The following is a 23,825-nucleotide window of genomic DNA, read 5'->3' on the forward strand; positions in this document are numbered from 1 at the left end:
TCAGTCGCATGACCGATTATGAGCAGTAGATAACTGCGTCTATCAGCGCGATAACGTTAGACCATAACTTGGCGAACGCGAACGACTATTTATATCGCCACATATCGCTCCAATTTTCTTACTGCATAAGTTGTGTGGCTTCGCAAGCTAAAAGCTCGTTTGGTATATCGTGCTAACAATTGCCGACATTCATTATTAAAGTTGTACCATAATCGAGAAGATATGAATAATGATATCTCGAGCGCGAAATGGAAAACTTATTTTTAGAATATATATGTATATACAATCATAAAATACTGTATAAAAAAAAAGAAAAACCATGAATTTTTGCCCAGATATTTTTTTCATTCGAAGTATTGTAATTATCCCAGGAGAGTTAATATCAATATGTCGAAATTAATTGGAACCGCAGGATTACAGTTTACCGCGAGACTAATTTCGAGACTTGAGCGGCCGTGTAATTAGCGCTAAACGCGCGCCGTGAATGCGGGCCACCTTGGTCCCACAAAACATGGGGTCCCCCCGAGATCCGACGACGCGGCGCGACGTGACGTGCGATTTCGCGATAGACGCGCGTTCTCTCGCAAATACGACTGACTCCCCACTATGAGGAGAAGCCATAGGTCGTATACACCGTCGTCGTCGTACAGGTGGACGAGGACGAACGGCGAACGATGTGCGTGTCGTCTTTGGATTCAGTCGCGAACGAGCGGTACGAGAGCGCGCGAGTGAAATTTCGCGCGGCCTGCGCGCGCAATTTAAGAAGCGACGATAAAATTAGCCGTGTCGAAGGAAGAAATATACCGCGAGAATACGGTGACGAATACACCGCGCGAAAAACCAAGTGAGAGGAACAGCTAGGTGTCTTTTAACAAGCGTGACAGCTAATCTTTAACCCTCCCAGAACGATTATGGTTGTTCAACTTTGCTCACGACGGATCGGTATAATTATCGAAGACAATCTGATTGATGAAAACGTATGCGTGTTCTATAGGAAATAGGTGAATTGACAGAGATTAACAGATGTCTGTTTTATGCAAAATTAAATTCTACTTCAGAAACGCAATATCTTTTTTCACTATTATTATATTTCCTCGTAAAGAGGAAGAGAAAAATAGAGAACTTATATGTTTAAAACAGATACTATTTATTAATTTTAATTTTTTTTAATAATGATGTCATATATTTTATCAAATCTAGGAAGTGTCAAATAATGAATAACTTCCTTAACCTTTCCATCAATTTAAAAATTTAATTTAAAATCTAAAAAATTGAAAATGTAATTATATAATTTAAATATTTTCAAGTATATTAATCTCGCGGTGGTCACACAAAGATTAAATATATCACTTTGCAAAATAGATTCCTATCATTTTATTGTCATCACTTATTTCTTCAAGGTAGACAAAAAAAGAAAAAAAAATTTCGCTTACGTCTATGTCTTATATTTAGCGATCGCGTAATTATATTGATTATATCGGTCTTGTACGAAACATCTAGAATCTAGAGAAATATAAGATGACGTCTTGATTGACAATTTATCAGATGAAACGAAAAAAAAACGTGCTCTTAGTACTTGCCTGAGAAGTTTGCATTATATTAAAGAATCAAGGTCGATGTTAATTACAGAGGTGCGATAAGAACCGATATCGGCCGCGGAAGTAAAGGAAGGATAGATCTTCTCACGTTTGAGAAATCGATTTGAACACCTTGAAACACGCTCTGAACATTCACCGATACTTTTGATCCTACTTCACGCGCAATCAATCTAAATGATTTGGTTTTTATATATTTGCAATATAAGCGCAAAAAATTCTTGCGTTTGTAGAGCTCACAGTTTATACATTCCGATCAGATTGAAGTAGGAACGTACAATCTTAGAGAATAAAATCTTTTGTTCGTTTCTACAAAAGCTCTTGAGTCGTAATCATACATTTTTTTCTTGAGTAATCAAACTTTATCTTTCATATCACATAAAAGCATTTGTATTTTTAATATTAAAAATGTTAATCTAGCTCTTTTGAGTAGTTAATTCTTCACTCTTTTAGTATGACTTAACTCCTTGGAATCTGAGGAGTTTTTTGAAAAATCATAATTTTTTATTTATTACATATGAATCTCGAGAATCTTTATAAAATAATACATCAATGATCTAACATTAACCGCGTTATCTAGAACAAATCACAATTTTTTAATTATGCGCTTTTCGCAATTCTGATCATCAAATATTTTCAATTTATTTATTCAATTTTCTGCCAAAAAGAATGCTGTTGAAAGAATTCCTAGAAATTTATTTTGCCAAAACATAAAGCATTCTTGCAGAATATATATTATGATTTATGACATTGTATAAATACCATTTTTCTCTATAATTAATGCAGTTTTACAGGTTTTCAGATATTTTTGTATATTTTATAAATTTATATATAAGTAATTAATCTAATGAATGAAATCTAATTAATAAACTTTCAGTAAATGCTAGGATGAATAGCAAAAAAATTCTTGCGTGCTAAGAAAAAGAGGACAATCTTATTTAGTTCTTATTATCGTAATGCGTGACAATCTTTTATCAACCGCGTGACACAACTGAACAAATTAGATACTTTTAAACCGAGAAATGAGATTGAAATTTTCAATTGAATCTTTTTGGCGTCAAAATAATTTTTATGTAAACTACGAAAATGCTAAAAATAATTAATTTTACAACTAGAAATGTTTTACAATCGTGACATGTTTTTTTGAAAGATGTGACGATGTTCATCGATTCGTAACGTAACGTAAAGTTTGTACACTTGTATCGTAATATATCTCTCTCACAAACATGTTCTTACATTCATTTAAAGTGCTTATCTAAAATATAATCTTGAAAATGAAAATATTTGATGTTAAAATCAAAACAATTGATATCCTACTCTGTGAAGAATTTAATTCTCTTTAATTTGAGAAATGTATGAATAACGATTAATAGAAACTGAATACACTATATACAAAAATTTCCGTAAATAATTATGAGACTTGCCTTATCGAGTATGACGTAAAATTCACAGAGCTATTTTAGCCATTTTTCATTAAAAAATTACGTAAAAAATTTAATATTATAATAATTAATACTAAGATAAATAATATTAACATAAAGAAACGAGACATTTCAAAATCAGAATAAATTATTTAAAGTTAAAATTATTAAACAATGCTCGATTTATATTTTTGCAGAACTATATTATATATTCAAACAGATATTTTATAATTTAAATTGATTATCGTAAAAATTTTAACTTCTCGCATCAATGTTAATAAACGATTTTACGTAAGAATATTTATGTAATATTTCCATGCATATTGTATGCCTATTTGGCATGCAAACTAAAGTCATGCATAAAAAAAGCATCGGAAAACGTGATTATGCTCGATCATGTTCGTCATAAACCGACTTTGACCGCATATAACACAGAGACATAATGATAATAATGAAAATAATAATAAAAAACCGCGGAAGCACGTGGAATCTCAAAGTTCGAGTGTCAGCGTCGAGTTATGTTCCATTGCTTTTAGCATTTGCTATGCAAATGAGAATTATAAAGTCGTTCGTAAAAAGAAAAGAATAATAAGTCGACATTTTCATAAAAGTTTCGTCAGATTAATAATACATGTACCAAAATCTAATATATCTCGTAACTATAAACTATATATCACAATTAATTTCATTAATAAACGTTAAATATGCAATTTTATTAAAATCTATTTTCGTTACAAGTTTCTGAGAGGAACATTATCACATCTTTCAAGAAATTACTAAGAAACGTCACTTATATTTTCAAATTAAAAAAAATTTTTTTGCAAGGGACGTATTTGATACACATCACAAAAAAATATAGTTACCGTTATCAAAAGCTCGCGAGAAATAATAATCTTATGCCTGACAAGTAAATAACAATGTCGCTGATAAATATATGATGTGCGTAAGTATCCGATTCATCGTCAGTTTATTGTCACTCATAGCATTCCGAACTTTTGCGAAGAAATTCCGATAGTCAAGAGAATATAAAAGAATAGGAGGGAAATAGAGTAACAGCGATTGAGTCGGCGATAGGATGTGAAAGGTGCAGTTCATGCAACTGCAGTGAACCAAAGAGATGTTGATACTGATTGGTGGTCTGATCGTCGCCTATTTCGTCTATGTTCTGATCATAAGGAAAAATGGTAAATATCTGTGCTAAATATTAGTTTATTTTTCTTGAGTATATTCAAATCAGAATATTCGAATAAATTCTATATATTTTACTATAAATTTTACTGTAACTATATTATATGTCAAGTTATTATTTATGCATACACACATATATAAATATATGTATATATAGTTTTAATTAATGTTAAAAATATAAGGAATTGGAGTCAAATTGAAACGCAAGTTTAAATAGTGCAATTAATCATTAGAAACTATTACAACGAACTTTGTTGAACTATTCACAATAATCAATATTGCTCATAAGTGTGCACATATTTGATCAATTTTTGTTATCGTAAAATACCGTTTTATCAATATTTGTTACAATGGACATGCGCCATTGGTATGCTATAATCTTTTCGTCGCAAGAAACTTTGACTTATCTTCTTATCTAAACAATCCGACGTAGATAGATGGATAACTGCAATGATCATCACTTCTTGCAATATAACAAAGCAATATATTATTATAATATACAGAAAATATATTATTATAGTAATTTATAATAATCTGGATGTTATTAAAGTATGGAAACAAAAATATATGTTATCTTTTTTTTTTTGTTCAACAAATTTTCGCAAGTAAAACTCCGATTTCACTTTGTATATGTTTAATTATTTCTCTATTTATTTATTATATCTATATATTTATTTTTCTTAAGTGATGATCAAATAGTGAAAAAAATACAGCAAAAATATTTAATATAATATATCACACACTTTCTTCCATTTTTTAAATATGTTTTAATTTTATATTGTATTTAATATTTTAATATATTATATAGTCACTTTCTTATTCTAACAATAAGTTGCTATTATTCCCCACTAGCGTACCTAGATATATATGAATTTTTTTTCTCATTCATTGTACATCAACGATTTCGAACTTTCGCACGAAAATGCGTTCATGCGGCGCACATTCTCGCGAGAGATATCGTCGTTCTTTCTCCGCGCAAAACTGGTCCAGTAACCTCTTCTCGAAATCATTGAGCGCGATAGATCATTTATAACGTCGCGATCGAAGAAAAACGAAAAAAAAGGAAATGCCTTGGTGCAACGGTTTTATGATTTCCGTTATCCGGATTTTTGCGCGAGAAGTTCGTGCTATATTAAGGTATCGCTGTTGAATGAATTTCTCCGCGAAGAATGAATTTCTCACATGAAACACGCTCATTATCGCGTCTCAGGATTTATTCATCAAATTATTCACATACAAATAGAAAAGAATCTATCTGTAAACCAAATTGTTATTTTATAGAGTATTGTTTCTCAATAAATTGACGTTACATCGTGAGAAATTCGATGAAGACTGTTGAATTCTTTAAAAATTCGATGCTCGATAAAATAAATTATATAGTAAACTAATGTGCTTAAAGTTGTGTTTCCAGCCAAAATTAAACTTGTAATATAAATAAAGCTGCATATAAAAAATTAATATAGAAATTAATAAAATGCAGAATTCTAAATCTTACAAGTCTCAACAATTTTAATTGACGTTAATCTATCATGAGTCAATGACGGTCTTGACGGATTGTTACTTTGACAATTTTTTCTCTACCAGTGCTGTCATTTAGTTGCACATTTCGGGCTGATTTCGTTGTCGACGCCCACTGTTTCCCTCTTGCCGCGCGTGTTTAGCATGACCCACTGGATTTTTCACATCCCAGGAACGTCTATGATAGAATTATAATCCCCCTAAGCGTTAAGTAATACCAAATAGTTAATTAGAGCATTCATCTTTTGAATAATTTTAGATTAATAATTTAGAATCCTTTTAATTGTAAAAATATATATATAATTCTCATATTATTAATTATTATATTATTAATTATGAATTACAATTCCATCATAAACGTGTGACGTTCCTGAGATGTGAAGCGTTATATATTTTGTTTATAAGAGTCCAAGCTCGTTGCTAACAATAAGACACACGCGGCAAGAGGGAAACAGTAGGTGTCGACAACGAAATCAGCTCGAAATGTGCAACTAAATGACAGCACTGCTCTACAAGTTTGACATAAAGTCGCAGTCATGCGAATAATGATATCGATCAAGCCTAGTTTCCTCATCCAATCGATCATAACAAAAAAAATTCGAATATCCCATATTAATTATGCACGATCGTTGTTTCTTTACATCACGCGCATGCTATCGAAATATAATCGTTTAATGTAGTTTTTTCGCACGAGAAAAGTAAAAAATCGATCGGTGAAAAAGGCCGGTGATAATGTCACTGGCTTTATCATTAACGGATGTCGAGAAGACAATTTTGCTTGTTGAAGTAATCATTCTTACATGCCGGTTAATAATATATACATACGACTAATGTTTAAGGCAGCCGTCGCTGTCTCGCGCGCGAAATAGTGTCGACCTTCACCTTCTACAGCGTGAGATCAAGGCTGGATGGTCTCGGGAAGGTAGATCTCTGGATCGATTATGCGTATAGAAGAAGCGTCTGTGTGATTCACGACGTACCGAATGTCTGTGTGATTCACGACTGGATGGAAAGAGAAAAAGAGAAAGAAGAGGGAAGAGAAAGGATTGCTTCGCGCAGTTAGCACGCAACGTGTTTATTTACAAATTGTTCGACGTATCCTTGGAAGGATTATTAGAGTTCTCTGTTATTTATATGTATATACAATACATAGAGTATCGTGGACAATAATAGGTACGCGCTTCTTTTCAATAAAAGATTCCTCGACTAATCTGGATCTTATTTTATCGAAAATATTCTAGGAAAGAATTTTTATCTGGAATTTTATCTCAAACTTCAAAAATATATTCGAATAATTGAAGATTATTTCCGTTTTTAATATAGTGTCGACGATAAGTTTCTAAATTATAGAAATCTAATTTTTTCTTTACACAGAGAAAATTTTCTCTTAGAATTTACCCTGAAAATCATGGTAATCGTGGGACAATATGGTATGGAAAGAATTTTATGAGAATATCTCTGATCAATATTTATCAAAATAAAAATAATAATATCTACACGTTAAAATATAAAACATGTTTGATTAATTTTACCATGCAGTTTAGTCAAATTAATCAAACATGTTTTATATTTTATTGTGATAGATATTTTTTTTATTGTGATAAATATTAATCAGAGAAATTCTCATAAAATTCTTTCCATACCATATTGTCCCACGATTACCATGATTTTCAGGATAAATTCTAAGAGAAAACTTTCTCCGTGTAGAATTCTGAAGAGATTCTTTTGAGAATTCTAACAATTATTCTTAATATTCGAGACAGTAAAAACAAAATTGAAAATGATTAGAAAGACAATTTTCCTAATAATAATTTTTAATTTTCGAATAAAAAAATGAATATTTTTAAGATTTGTGAAAGTACTTTTCTCTCATTTTCATTCTAGAGGCTAACAAGTTAAAGTACATCGTACGTCATTCATTTAAACCAAGCAATAAGTGTAAAGTTTAGAATACAGATTATTCAGAAAATGAAGATGGGTGAAAATGCAGGAGTAAAAATTACCGCCGCAAACGTGACTGCCAATAAAAGAGCGTACCTCGAGAGTTTCCCGCAGAAAGAGTTCAGGAGGTCGGCGAATTTCACCTGCGACGCGTGATCCACGCGTCGGGCAGAGATGAAACGCAAAAGGAATATGCAGAGAGAAGGAGAGATGAAGTCGCGAGAAAGGAATCGTCGACGAAAGGAGTGGTCGCACGCGAGTATGTATCGTCGGCAAGGTCGTGTCGGAGAAATTACGAGGGAGATACGATGCAGCAGCGATGATATTCGCGACATGCTGCCAGCCGTATACTACATATATCGCCGTTATCTCGCCATGGCTCGATCAAGCCGAAGAAAGTTGCGGCTGGCCGTGCTGATGCCGGCGAACTGTCCGACAGTCGCTTGGAACTTTCCGTAGAAACCGCGATCGATCCATGAGATCGCCAATCGACCGCGAATCAATAATAGTGGAGTCGCGGATGATATAAAATAATTTTTAAAAATTAGAAAAATTGTAATTCTTTTTCTTCCTCAAACGAGAATTTCTTGTCTTTTGAGGTAGACAGCGTTTTGACTTATTCTTTATATTAATATGGGTGTTATTAATAAGATAAGAATGTAATCGGTTAAATTGTCAAAATGAAAAAAGCATGACCTACATCGCTCTGTTCCCAAAGTCTGTGACTAATTCATCGAAATTGGTGCGTTTAAGCTTCTGATATAATTAGGAAGAATTTATATATAAATTATAGTTTTTATTATATAATTAGAGAAGATTTAATACGTGTAAAAAAAAAGAAAGCAATGTGTTGAATGCGATATTCGAATTTAGCGATATACCGAGAATTAAGATATTTTTATATCACATTCATAGTAATTTTCATTTGATGTTTCAGATAAACCATCTATGGATCCGCCAGCTACGGCGCACGCAGCTCTTAAAGAGATCGTTGAACGAGCTGTCGAGGAAGCTCGGAAGTTACCGGGATTGGGTTCATCTACGGATACCGAGCATCCTCGAGAAGGTCGTCCAATCGCTGATCACAGCTACGAGGACCTTCTCGCCACCGCGATACTCAATAAGGTTGCTTAGATTGCTAGAATATTTTATCAATAAATATCTAACACACAAATTAATTACATAAGAAAAATTAAAATCTGTATCTTATACAATTTCTTAATTATCAAATAAAACCTGCATATTTTTTTTAAATCAATTATTACGTAAATGAAACGCGTCTTATATTTTTTTATACAAATATTGTCAATTCTAAAATTTACATTCTTGAAGTGAATCATGAGAGAAAGAATATTTTCCCACCCAATAAATATTTCCCATCCAAATAAATATAATATTAAAATTGTAATATTAATTATTATTGATTAAAGTGTATGGTCCAACTTTTTATATTAAATATGATCAAATCCACGATGCGCATTTTAGGTCGTCGAAAAATTCCAAAGAGAACGAGTGGACGGTAACAGCAATGTACTACATGACACAGATTCGCCTAAAGCGAAATACACCACGAGTACGTAGAATTTGCTTAACATGTTATCGCGCATAAAGTATGGGACATGGGACGTCATATTTACGGAGACGATGTTCCTCTTTCAGCTGAGAGCGAACATGGCTTTGAGGAAGATGCGGTGAGCTACGAGTCTTATCATCGCGAATGCAACGGTAATCGTAGCGCTTCGATCAGACAAAATGAAGATAATCGAGAACCGGTGTCTTTTATGGTACGTATACATCGTGATTAGGATCGCATTTACATATTTTTACATATAGCGAAATGCGGAACGTAACGTTCCCAGGACGCAGTAAAAGATGAACATAAGATCTGTACATCAGATTTTAATTCTTCGCACGACGATATATAATGCAACATATATGTATATATATAATCGATATACATATAATAAAATATATCGTTATATTATATTATATCTGAAAGAGAAAGAGCGAGAGAGAAACCGAATCTTTCTTATTGCAGATGGAAGAACAAATAGAAGAGGTAACTACGATCACGTCAGATAATGATGAATTTCGAGGCAACGACATCATGGAATTCGAATGCACCCGGCGCGTTCCATTTCCAGAACTCGGAATGGATATTATTGATCGTTAGTATCTCAATTCGAATATTATTTACGTATAAAAATATACGAAATTATCTATAAAATAAAGTGTGTTATGGCTATATTTATATACTTTCAGATTAATTTAATAAAATCATGTACTTGACTTACAACCGAAATTTAAGAACCATTTCGACTTTTGTATAATCGTCCAATCTGCTTTTAATATTGTTTTTTTATATATGCGGAAAATAAGAATTTTTTCACAATTATAAATTTCTAGCATAAAAAAAACAAAATATAATTTTATCGCAAGTTAAAAGCGATTATTTATTTAGTTATTTTTTTTATGGAAATAGCTCCCCGAGAGTTGTCGCCAGCATCATCGTCAGATTCTTCAGATTTAGATCGCAATGAATATTCGCCGGCCAGAACAAAACGTCATGTCGCTAATCGTGCGATGGACTTAATCTCGCCCGTCGAATCCTGGGAGGATAATTGGCTATTCCAAAAGAAAATAACTTCCCGAACACAGCCGGATGCGGTATCCATGTTGGTACCGAGTTCTAACGCGTATTACAAGGCCCTGATCGGCGACAAGGATGCTGAGGATACGTCAGATTTATCCGAGTGTTCCTCCACAAAATCCGATGAGGAGATCGAGAAGGAACTGATGGAAGCTATTAACAACGTGGTCCCGAGGACTCCTAGGACGTCCGAATGCGACGCGAAAAATAATCAAACGGAAAATAATTCAGAAGTGCTAAATATCGTGACGCAATTCGGAAAAGACGAAATCGGCATCTGTCAAGTGAAAACAAAAATTGAAGAAAATTTGTCTGAAAAAATTTGCGAGCGTTTCGATGAGAAAATTAATGAAAAATTCTTGAAATCTTCGGAAATCTCGGAAAAGAAAGTAATCAAGAATGAAAATGATAAAGAGAAACTAAGTGAAAGTTCCTTTACGTTGATAACTGTAGCAAAAGGAGAAGATAAAGCCAAAGAGAAACCTAAGGATACAACTGATTGCGGCGAAAGGATAATCCTGGTGGAAAGTTCTGCGGGAAAGAACGCAAACACGCAATTTGAAAAATCGAACGAGAGGAACGATCGACCGGGAAATGTCGCCGACGAAAACGAAGAACAACGAGAAAGTGAGTACACTGAGCACTACGACACGGCGATCCAGAGGCACTTAGATAGTCTGACGAAAGTCGAAGTTTGCTCTGGAGAGAACGAGATGACTGAAACGTGCAAAATAATGAATGAACAATTCAAAGAATTGGAAAACGACTCGATCGAGGAACAAGAAAGGTAGGATTTTCTTTGTTTCTATAAATATTAATTAATTATAACGCATAATTTTATTCGTTAATTATGATTTCATCGGTAAACAAATTGAATAAAATTACAATTTATTTTTAAATTTTTTATAAATTAAATTTATTTGAATATATTATTAAATGTATATTATTTTATTATATTGTGTGTTCTTTTGTCAATTTTTTTTTTATTTTTGATTTTTTGTATGCATCTAATTTGCAAGAATACAATAAATATGAATAAAATGAGTCTTTGTTTCGAAATGAACATATAATAAGTGATAATGATAGTTCGGTTCCCTATACAACTTGATGTATTGCATAAAAATTCTGTATCCTGCTACGTAATTATTCCCATCATTCCACCGCGACACGTTGTATTTCTTTCGTAACTCTTTTTCTTTTATACAGCGAACGCTCACAAACCGAAGTCCAATTATCTTATGTAACGACTGATGAAAATCACATTGGTATGACGGTTGAAAACGATCGATTAAGCACCCCACCACGTCCAGGTAACTTTGATTATTCATAATTTTATATAATATATAATAAACTTATATATACATACATATATATATGTATACATATATAGACACCACAACCCTATACCTTGATATTGAATTTAGAAAATATATTTTTTAATGGAGAATTATTTTTTCCTGATATAAAATTATACGAGATATAATGTATTACTACATGTATTACTTATTACTATATAAATATTAAATACAAATTTTTTTATAAAAGAAGAAAGAAAAACATAATGCAGAAGTTATTATAATCGATAAAAATTAAAATCAAACATAAAAGTTTTTAAAATAAATTTTTTTAAATAAGAAATTATATCATAAATAAGAGTATCGTATTATTTGTAATTACGTTGTTTTTCAAAGTATATGAAAAAATAAAGTTTTCGTAAACTTAAAAAATATTTTCGATGTTCTATAATAAACGCGAAAAACTCACTAATGTGAATACTTATGCATTATAATAAACATATCACGAATATATAACATAATAATAAATATATCGGACAGGCACAATAGCGGAACGTGAGCACAAAAAATGGGAAAATGCGCCACCGATCGAAAATAATCCCTATAGCGAGGAGAGTATACGAAAACGATGTTTAGAAAGACAATATTCGAGAAATTCAGAAATTCCAGGGTAAGTCGCGTGAGAATGTTTGCCAATATCGTAGCCGCAAAGCCTTCAGCTTTTGATCTCTTGTTTTGTTTAGAGTTCACTATGATTTAACGAAGTTAAACGAAGTGAATCTGGAGGCGCTTTTGGCACTTGACCGACCGGATATTAAACGGTAACTTTCATCAATTTCTTCGAAATAATAAAATTAATAATTATAAGATGCACATAAAGAGAAATTTATATTTTACTTTAAATTTCTTTTTATATTTTTTCTCTTAAAAATGATATAAGGACTTTAAAAAATGCAAAAATTCCAATTTGCTTGAGAAAAGAAAATTCGATCAAATAATTTCTTTCAGTAATTTACTTGCGCTAGTTTTCGATTAAATTCAAATTCAAAGTACTAATTGGATTAAAAATAAACAAAAATTTGAGTATTATTTTGTTGCTATCCAATGTTATCGGTCATTGTGCACAGATTCGGCAGGGACTACTATATCAATCAGTCGAAGACGGCCAGCGGAGAGCGACAGGAGCAGGCCATCAAATCGACGATGTCCTCGATATCGAGCAGACCGAGCAGCTCGCTGTCCCAACGATCGAGCTGTACCGGCGACGAGCAACGCGAACAACAGGTGAGTCACCACGAGCTCGAGCAATTCGAGGCCGCCTCGCTGCGCGATAGTCTTCCTAGACAACGCTGCCGTGATCCCCTTGCCAGTGCGCATTTCGCGATCAACCCCCTCCTGCATCTGAAGCTCACGAACGATCGGTTATGCCACGATGACGACGACAATGAGCGAGTCAAGAATGTCATAGAGAACGAATTGAGGCGAATAAACGATCGCAAAGACAGAGAAAATATGATTGAAGACACGAGAGGTGATCGAGGATTTATAAATTTTGGAGAATCGGACTTAGAAGCGATAGTTAATAAGGAGGACAACTACGTTCTGGAAGAGAACTTGGAGATCGATACGAATTTCGGGAAATTAATATCGACGGATCAATTTTGGAGCGATCATGATGGAAACGTCGATCGCGAGGTTGAAGAGCCGATAGTACCGCGATACGATGCTAATCGTGGGAGTTTGCCGGACAATCGAGACACTCGCGATCTGGGCGATCACGATTCTGGGATCGGTTCGCGTGACTCGGTGATCAGCGATCGGGATCGCTGGCGACGACTGTACCGAGTGACAGGCAGCAATCGTCACAGCGGCAGTGAACAGATCTCGTCGATTAGTGGCAGAAGATTCTGGACCACCGGCGGATATAAATATCACACGTTCGGCGGCATCAAAATTCGACTCAGGAAAAGAGAGGACCTCGATGATCTTGAAGACGAATCGACTTCGCTGTCGGAGGACCAGTTCGCGGATTATCCACTGGAGTTCGCGAAATTAAAATTTCAAACATTTGGCGGGATCAAAAGGAGTCGAAAGATCGATGGAAGCAAAATTCCGAATTACAGAAGGATCCGATTGAGACCGATCCTGCTGGAATCGGCCGTTTCTAACGCTGATAAAAACCGCGATCGAATCGTAACAGGAAAGTCAAGGAACTTTGAATTGTATTCTAACATTGATCATTTAGGAAACTTTGATCATCTAGCAAACTTAAATCGTTCCAAGAGTTTCGAGGGATTAGCTAACTTCGAGCACTCTACGAGTTCGACTTTCGAGGAGAGCGACTGGCAGGATGAAGAGGACGAGATCGCGAACAATCGAATTTCAGCTGGACGCGATGTTGGTAGAAATCGAACGATCGTCTTCAAAACGAATTCCGCGACGAAATATAGGAATCCGATTCGTAAGAAAAAGGTAAATTCGTCCTCTCTCTTGTCCTTAGAAAACGAGGACGACGAATGGCAGGACGAGGTCAATGCTATTTCTGATGAGAGTATAATGAACAAATTCCTGAATGATATCTCGAAGAGGCGAAAAACTTACGCGTTCAGTGACGACGATGCAAAGCAAAGAAGAGAAACGCGATCTCGAAGGCATCGGGAAATCTTTGAGGAAAACAATGGCAAAAAGTTGGACACATTGATAAACACTAAGAAGAGCCTGGATAGCTCGAAGAAACTTCGGCGAATGCAAGAACAGAAGGGCGATGATAAGAGGAGAAAGTTGGATATAACAAGTTTGAGTAACGTCACGATATGGTGATGATTACGAATGGAATAAACATCGACTTATAAAAATGTACAGGATATATCACGTTAATAATTATAACGTGATGAAGAAATATCATGTTATAGGAATAATCCTAAATATTTTTGCCATATTATATATTAAAACGCTAAACCCCTTCTTACTAGTAATTTATAAAGAAAATATTAAAGAAATTTTCAAGATGAGTTCGTATACATGATGAAATAAAGGATTAATGAAGGATATTGCGAGATTTTTGACAACGCGAATATTCAGAATGCGAGCTTCCGTGTGATAATCGCCGGATGCGATCAAGATAACGATTGTAAAGATTAATTAATAATAATTTGATGTAATTGCTACAATATTATATAATTGATTTCTTTTTCTCGATGAAAAATAACTCTAAATGTCTGAGAAAATGCATTTATATTAGTGCCGTAATTCTGTGGCCATATTGATAAAAGTGCCATGGCGCGATGCGCTAATTATGAATGAGTGCAATAATTATACAGAATTAAAAGATTATTTATATAGCGATGAACTGCAAGTGGTAAATAAATACGGGTATAAAATACGAGACATGTATCACAATAATGCTGATTCTCCTCTTCCTTCACAAATTTTTATAACTACACTTTTGTTTCTGTTTTATAAATCGATCTTTTGAAACGTTAAAAACAGAATTAAGTAATTTCTTGCATGTCAATTCCTAATAATTAACTTAATCCAAAATCAAAATTAATTGATACTTATATGGCAGATAAGTATAAAATTATTATACATATACTTATAATCTTGTGAAAAAATATCTAAAAAAAAATAATATAGAATAAATTAAAATGTAGATATTTAAAAAATTGTTAAAATCTTTGATCTAAGATTATCTATATAATAACATATATAAACATAACATGTTTATAAATGTTTGTAACCGGAAGTTCGTCCTAAGCCGAAAGGCAAGGACTATGAGAAATAAATAATAAAAATATATAAACATAACATTTCCTATGTATATATGTATGTATGTATATATTCTCTATGTTTCATATTGATACGAAAACTTTAATTAATTATCTAATTTAATTAATCAAATACAAACTGATCTTACTTTTCAACTACAAACTTACAGGTGACGGTTTCTGTTATTAATTTTAACATTTATCAATTATTGCAGAAGTTTGCAAAATTTTGTTTTTAATTTTATCTTGGTGATATTAATTAAAGCGTATTTACATATATTTAATATTTTACATATTACATTTATTTTTAAAATAACGTCACAAATTTTTATATATTATAATTTTACAATTTTTGCAATTAAATATTAAAATAGTGATTGTAGATATGAATTTATTATTTTAGAGAGAATTGTGTTATAACAAACCTTGTAAACCTCTGTATCAAAAAAATTCTGTAAACAATAATTATGTTATAATTCTCAGTTAATTCGACGGCACAAAATAAATTTGCGTATTCAGTATAATGCTATACTTTCTTATACACAATTGAAAAAATATCCAGATAAAAGCATTTTAAAATTGAGCAAATGATTATTTATATAATACGTTGGCATATATTAATCATAACACACACACACACACATATGCTGATTTTAAATTTTATTTTTATCAATTTCTTTAAAGATGAGGATGAATATCTTCAAGACATATTTTTAATTTTTGCATCATCAATATACCGAGTTATTTATCATTCTTAAATGCGTCCGTCGCGGTATAAAATTTGCACAAAGAATATCTTTGTTATCTACTTATCTATGTTTTCGATGCAATCTGATAAAATGCTCGATTCGTGTAAACATGGCGGAATCAATTCCGCATCTGAGCTACAAAAAAGTATGTACTTTAATCGGTAAGTACTATCTATTCTTACATACATATATACAATGTGGTGACTAACAAATAAATGTATTAATATACTTTGTAAAGCAACAATAACAATTTTATAAATTTTGTTGTTATACTGCAATTAATTCAACAATTATATTGTTTACATTTATATGCATCTAATAATTCCTCTAATAAACCCATGCTAACTATATAATAATCATACTGCAAAACTTTCTATCAAATATGCTTTATAAATTATCCACGGAATCTCAGCATCATTCATACTGACAACATTATCAGAGATCAATTAATAATAATATTAATGCGTAATCATAATTCTATTATCAATATTTTCATCATAGAGATTATATACTATACATATATAGCAATAATATTAATCACATACGAAAGCTTATCGCTTTTATCGCATGATTATATTTATGGATTATTAACACAATTAGCTTATTTTTAATTTGCAAAAGCAAATGCAGATGACTTTTTGCTTAAAATATATATATTGATCCTTAAAACTTACTGCACAATTGTACAATAGTGCACAATTTGTGTCCAAAAATTCAAACTTGTAAATAAAAAATAAAAATGTAGTATTCTTGAATGATAAATTGTTACGTTTTTTTTTCTAGACTTCAAAAGTTTGAAAATTATATTTTGTTATATTGTCATAATAACAAAATCTATGTATTTAAAATCTAAAAGTTAAACTTGTATACCACTATCAGTTTCTGTCGTTAAAAAAATATGCTTATAAAGTCGCGATCATGTATTAAACGCAAATATAGGCGTTTATACGATTAATAATTATTATATATAAATCAGCACTTTTTCAAATGTTGATGATATTACAGATCACGTACGATGCGCTAATGATATTAATGCTAAAAATTTTTATTGTTAAAACAATATTATAAATATAAAATATCGTATATATAGTATTATTAATATTACATTGTCAATATTATTACTTCGTTAAATATTAAATGTATGCTGTTGAATATCGTCACTACAAGATAATAATATTAATCGTATAATAGCTCTACGAGAAGTGAAACAAAGAGAAAAGAAACAAGAATATTATTATTCGTAGCGTATAAAAATAAGTAAAAAAAAAAATGACAAACTCAGAACATACAATTATAAAATGCACAGCTTTTGAATGAATTCATTAGCGCGAGATAATTAAAATTAGCCAATTCTTCGTGTGTTCCAGGAAGAATCCACGACATCTAAAGAAATCGACGATATTTCGCTCTTGCAAGAAGACAACGGTATAAGAGCGACGGAGGAATTGTGTCGCAGGAATAACGCCGAGGTAATTAGTCTCGAAACGAATAATCGCGTCGTGAATTCGTGTACTTCGATGATCGATACCGATCAGAGAGTCAAAAGCGAGAAGGACGCGCCTAACGAAATGACATGGAAGGATCATCAACGAACGGATAACATCTTGGAGGATCAGAGGAAAAACAGCAAAAACGAAATCAATGCCAAATTGAACAATCAGGAGCATAGTTTGGAGACCGAGTGCAAGAATGACAAGGAACAGAAGGTTCGCAGGATCGATCTGAAGGCATATCGTTTCGAGAACGAATTCACGGATCAAAAGAAAATTATTCGACAGCAGAGAGTGATCAATAAATTGGATCTGAAGTCCTTCGGCTACCAGGACGGCCTGCATCGCGCTTGCTCCAATAATCAACTGGATCAACCGTTGCGAAACAACGAGAAATCGAACTTGACAAGACGCATGATCGAACGTCGCGCATTTAAAGGATATTTGATCGATGCGCCGAAGTCACTCGGTTGTAAAGAGTTCGCGAAGAGCTCGAGAGATCTCAACAAGCTACGGGATAAAGTTGAGGAGGTGGGTTTGAGATTGATATCGGTCAAGTCAATGCCGAACGTTGCTGATGAAGTGTATTATCATGCGAATCCGGTTCACGTGAACGAGAAAGAAGATCGGCAGAACGAATTGACTGCCAGGAATTTTCTGGATCGCGTAATCGATAAATCGGAGGGAGAAACAACGATGAACGAACGCGACACGATCGTCAACGAAAACGATTCACTGCTGAACGATTACGATAAAATTTCTTCTGACGTGGACAGATCTTTCGAGGATATATATATCAGAAGCAAGGAACAACCTCGAGGAATGAGAGGAGAATGGCAGGCGATGCCCTCGGTGAAAAGGCTCGCGGAAGCGTTTGGCAGACGACAAATTTCCAAAACAGAGACTACCGTGCTAGCGAAAGTAAACAGAGCGGTAACTAATGAAATAGCCTTTGTATTTCAGTTCGATTTCATTTAGATCTTAGATTTCAATTTGAGCTTGATAGCTTTGATATGCTAAAGAACATTCAAAGCAAGAATGAAATAAGTCCATAATTTATAAAAATACATGAAGTCTAGATAAATATATAAATATATAAAAATAGATCAATTTTAGAGATAGAAAAAACAGTAAAATATTTAAAATTGTACAGAAAAATTTACGTAAATTCAAATATGGATTCTAATTTAAAAAGAACTTACAAATCATCTGACTTAACTCATACTTTATTTATCACACGTTAAGTTTATCGATCATGTAAAAAATAATTATATTAATTTAAAAATTATATTTAAAAATTTTTAAATTGACATAGCATTTTCTTAATAAACATCATGTTAATAATTCATCCTATATATACGCTAATAATTTGAATATTCTATCAATTCTATGCATTTCTATCTCACAGGTGGCAAAGATAAACGGTACCAAGGATAGATCGTTCACACCCGAGATACAGATAGTCGAATCGCCAAGGCAAATTCACAGTTTGACGGCCAGATCTCTTTCGAAAGAATTTCGAGAAGGACTTCGTCAAATGCCTAATAAAGTTTCCTCGCCGCCGGTCAGCCGGTCACTGATAGAAGAGCGATCAACAAATCGAACGGAAATCGTACGATCGAAACGAGAGAACGACACAGCCGTGATCTCGCCCGACAAGTTCAAATCAAACATTATATTTTGGGAGCAAATGCAAAAAAGAAGTTAAACACAGTGTGTCCCACCCTATCTGCTAATGATAGAGAGTTAAGTAGAATAAAATATTAAACACAGTAATAATGAGATCGATTTTTTGTACATATGTAAGAATAGAAAGTGTGAAATTGCAAGTTAAAATGACTGGAACAGCAATTAATTTTGTATATTTATAAATAATTTTGTACATGTAAGATTATACATATTTCCGAGCAATTGTGGAAATATAATATACAATTATGACATCATAGAAAATCGACTCAATCATTATACTGCAAGAATAATATTCATAAAAGAAACCGATTTGTGCATTTACTTTGTGAGTTATAAAAGTTGCTAGCGTTGCTATCCTTGCATAAACATAAGGATATTAACGTCTACATTATAATAGTCTCTTACCTGTTGTAGATTTACTTATAGAATTACTTAGAGTAGATTTACTTATAGATTATATGTAAACATGATAAAATATACAAGTCTTTTGCTGTTGATAACAGCTTTGCGTAAAATGATTAAAATGTCAAACGACGTCGCGACACATTGATAGTCAGAGAAAGAAAGCATTCCACTATTAGTATTCATTCTAGATAAGAAATCAGTTTAATCCTTTTTTTCCTGATTTATATTAAATCAGAAATTAAATTTAAATAAAAATTATTAAATAAAAAAATATATAGTATTTTAATTATATATAAGTTTAACAATGTGGAATATCCTGTGCTCTTCATAAATTTTTGATTGTAGAAATATCGATAAGAAATTATCAACATCAACTAATTGTAAATATCAAACCACTTTACGCCAAGATACTTGGCTTATACAACACAAGTAAAAAATGTGCAATTTCATGCATATGATCTCGTCATTGCAACTGTATGTCTTTCGCGAAACTAATAGTTTAATTTTAGTATCCATAATGTGATTATATTCATATAAAAATTGTGGATGCAAAGTGTTATTTACGAACTGTTATATGAAAAGATACTTAATGCATACTTAATGCATAGAAATGTTTCTCTTGCAAAGAATAATTCGAAGTGACACAATAAAATGCACGATACAGTCTTTAAACAGAAATAAATAGATTTTACATTAATTACTTTTCTGATGCGAGATGGAAAAGAAGTTAAATTCAAAAATTACTTGTAAAAATAGAGTACATTATCCACTAAATATATAAAATAAAAAAACAAAGTACAAAGTCACTACTTTTCATTGATTTTACCACAATTTTAAATTTTAATATAAATTATGGTTCTGAATAACACTTTGATCCAAGTGTTAGACAGTAAAATGCAATTTAGAAAATAAAATATATTGCAAACACGAATCATAATTAAAATAATAAGTAAAATAATATATAAGAATAGATCAATAGATTCTTCCTTTGCGTAGAAGAAAAAGTTATGAAAAAGGTCAACTGCGATACAGGTCAACAGAGACAAAAGCATTTAATATGCTATTATATATAACTATGTCACAATGATAATCTTGTCAAATCCTCTTTTCTTAAAAAAGAGATATTAGTGATATCTCATAAAAAAGTGATAGTACATTGAATTATGTACAAAACTTCAAAGTATCGTGACATTAATATGATGATATAAAAGGACGGTATTCAAAAATATTTAAAACGCTGAGAAAAATCTCTAAATAAATATGAACTGTACTCACCACAAAGATTCTTTTGAAAGTACGATGCCAAATTTCTCAACTGCTCCATTGTCCACTGCTTAGCCTTTGGAATCCAGAGTGAAAATAATACAGCGTAAGACTTCAGATAAGTTCTTGCTATTCCGGATAACATAGTGTAACATCTAAACAAATCAAATAAAACATTTCATTTAGCGAAACATTTCTGGTATAAAAACTCTCAAATAAAGAACTAATTTGATTTAGCAAAATGATTTTCAAATCACATACTATTCGCAACAACAAAAAAAGATAAAATTACCATATTTCTTTGCAATATTCATGTGATTTTACTCATTATTACTCACAGATATTTCTTAAATATTATGCACATATTGATTATTGTATACGAAGTGTCACGCAACTTATCATGCAACTAAACATAAAAATTGTGAATGAAATGAGATGAACATACAAACATACAATAATAAACCGATTTGATAAGATTTGTATTTGCAAGAAAATCAATGTTGAACATTGCAAATAGAGACGTTTCTTTTATGCTCTTGATTAATTATTTTATTCAAAATCCGTTATTGAGAATCTCTCACTATTTATTAAGATCATTGTCAAATAAAATTTATTAATCGCAATTTTACATTTTATAATTTTTTGCAACTTTATTGCCCAAAATGAGATTATATCACAATATAAAAATTACTTTCGAAACGGCGCGCTTAAAAAATCTAACCTAACTTTATTTAATCTACGATCTCTCTCAATATTCGCAAAAAAAAAGACTTGTTTCGAATAATTTCTCGAAGGAAATAAGAAATCTCACCTTCTACACGAATGCCTTCACGTTTATTGCATTCATAAACACATTTTGCGCACATTTTCGACGATGATATCTGCTATCGAGCATCACACCACAACGTTCCCATCAACACTGGTTTCACCGGTCGTTTCAAAAATTCAAACTGTATGCGATTATTTCGATCGTGATTATTTTGATTGTTGTAACAAAAATATAAATACGCATGAGTGTTCATATTCTTTTATTTTATAAAAATTAATTATTCGTAATATTCGCATATTGCATTTATTTCTGAAATATATCATTATGACAACAAAAAATGAATACAAAAATATAACATATATATTACACAGTTTTTTTTTTTGTAAAATCAAGAACCGCGCGCAATTTAGAAAAAGAATAGCTTTTATTTCTCCTCCTTAATGAAAGAATTAAAATAGAAATTAAAAATAGAAATAACATATAAAAAAATGCGTACACTAAGAGAATTTTCTCTTAGAATTTACTCTGAAAATGGTAAATCATCATGGTAATCGTGGAACAATCAGTGTTTGCTGTTATCTAAATAAAATTATATAGATGATCATCTAGATGAAATTTTGGCGTTATCTTATCCTTATATAGATAATAAAAAAATGTATTATCTATATCTGCATCTTAGATAAAAAAATTGTTATCTTTACTAAATTATCTAACATATATAATATATAATATTCAGATAATTTGGTTTAGAGTTTCACAGCACATGAAATTATTTTAAGTAATAGAACTTGAGCAGTAAACGATAAAAACTTATAAATAAAACTATAAATATATTTTTATATCTATAATTTTCATTTTTTTATTTTACATTACATTTTTTAACTGTTTTACATAAGCGATTTTAAAAATAATATTATCTGGAAGTAATCTAGATGAATCGTCATATAATTTTATCTTTTATCTATATATATTTAAAATAAAATCATCTTTATCTTATCCAAGATGAATTTAAATATTTTTTTCTCATCTTTATCTAGCTAATTTTAAAATCATCTAAGCACAACACTGTGAACAATATATATAGTATGGAAAAAAATTTTATGCCAATTTCTGTGATTCATATTTATCACGATAAAAATAATAATATTCAGTAAATACAATAAAATATAATACAATAAAATATAAAATATGTCTAATTAATTTTACTATGCAGTTTAGTAAAATTAATCAATATTTATATTTTATATTTTATTGTGATAGATATTTTATTATTTTTATTGTGATAAATATTAATCAGAGAAATTCTCATAAAATTTATTGTAAGATTACCATGATTTTCAGGGTAAATTCTAAAAGAAAATTCTATTTGTGTATATTTCTGTCTTTTAATATGCTCGTAAATACCTGCGCTAAAACCTCTTTGCAAATAATATATATATTCATTTAATGCATATACTTTTTGCAAAATATGTTAGAATATCTTATAAGCAAAATAAAAATAAAAGAATTTTTAATTATAAATAATCATTTAATCAATTGTCAGCAGAAATAAAAAATTGACGAAAAATTTGCAAAAGGATTACATTTTCGATATTGTTGAAAAAATTTGTACGCTGTTGTCTGCTTGGTACCAAAAGATTCTGTAATCAATGTACTATTAAAATGTATAATCGATGAATTTTTGGCTCGTCTAAAAATATTAGAAATTGAAACTTTTTTGACGCGGACCCTGTGCGACGCATCCTTATCTTATGGTTATCGTTTTAAAAAATTTGTACGCTGGTGTCTGCATGGTACCAAAAGATTCTGTAATCAATGTAATATTAAAATGTATAATCGATGAATTTTTGGCTCGTCTTTAAATATTAGAAATCGATACATTTATGCCGCTGACCCTATGCGACGCATCCTTAATTTATGTATAGCAAATGAAAAAGTTTGTACGCTGTTGTCTGCTTGGTACCAAAAGATTCTGTAATCAATGTACTATTGAAATGTATAATCGATGAATTTTTGGCTCGTCTTAAAATATTAGAAATTGATACATTTATGCCGCTGACCCTATGCGACGCATCCTTAATTTAT

The 23,825-nt window shown here is 31.5% G+C and overlaps 2 protein-coding genes across 9 annotated transcripts in view; one reads left to right on the top strand and one right to left on the bottom strand.

Annotated features, from left to right (window-relative positions):
* Positions 1–19,988, top strand: part of LOC145933951 (uncharacterized) — a 38,049-nt gene extending 18,061 nt beyond the window's left edge. For 2 of the 7 annotated variants that reach the window (XM_083034025.1, XM_083034026.1), the window contains 9 exons: positions 8,601–8,788; positions 9,149–9,236; positions 9,323–9,447; positions 9,702–9,831; positions 10,146–11,100; positions 11,520–11,623; positions 12,149–12,278; positions 12,352–12,429; positions 12,736–14,993. In XM_083034025.1, coding sequence (XP_082890151.1) covers positions 8,601–8,788; positions 9,149–9,236; positions 9,323–9,447; positions 9,702–9,831; positions 10,146–11,100; positions 11,520–11,623; positions 12,149–12,278; positions 12,352–12,429; positions 12,736–14,428 — 3,491 coding nt within the window. In that variant the 3' untranslated portion in view covers positions 14,429–14,993. Of the gene's footprint in view, positions 1–638; positions 1,002–3,999; positions 4,201–8,600; positions 8,789–9,148; positions 9,237–9,322; positions 9,448–9,701; positions 9,832–10,145; positions 11,101–11,519; positions 11,624–12,148; positions 12,279–12,351; positions 12,430–12,735; positions 14,994–17,491; positions 18,548–19,022 lie in introns of those variants that run through there. The other 5 variants (XM_083034028.1, XM_083034027.1, XM_083034029.1 and 2 more) reach the window with 5 other exon arrangements.
* The window catches only part of LOC145933955 (choline/ethanolamine transporter flvcr2b), a 52,200-nt gene extending 30,300 nt beyond the window's left edge, over positions 1–21,900 (bottom strand). For both annotated transcript variants that reach the window (XM_083034040.1, XM_083034037.1), the window contains exons 1-2: positions 21,783–21,900; positions 20,984–21,126 (exon numbers count right to left, since the gene is read on the bottom strand). The gene's annotated coding sequence lies outside the window, so the exon portion shown is untranslated. The remainder of the gene's footprint in view (positions 1–20,983; positions 21,127–21,782) is intronic.
* Between the last annotated feature and the right edge of the window lie 1,925 nt (positions 21,901–23,825).

The sequence above is a fragment of the Prenolepis imparis genome, unplaced genomic scaffold (assembly GCF_030444845.1).
Source record: "Prenolepis imparis isolate NDT839.2.m4 unplaced genomic scaffold, iyPreImpa1.0 SCAF_3, whole genome shotgun sequence".
Classification (NCBI taxonomy): domain Eukaryota; kingdom Metazoa; phylum Arthropoda; class Insecta; order Hymenoptera; family Formicidae; genus Prenolepis; species Prenolepis imparis.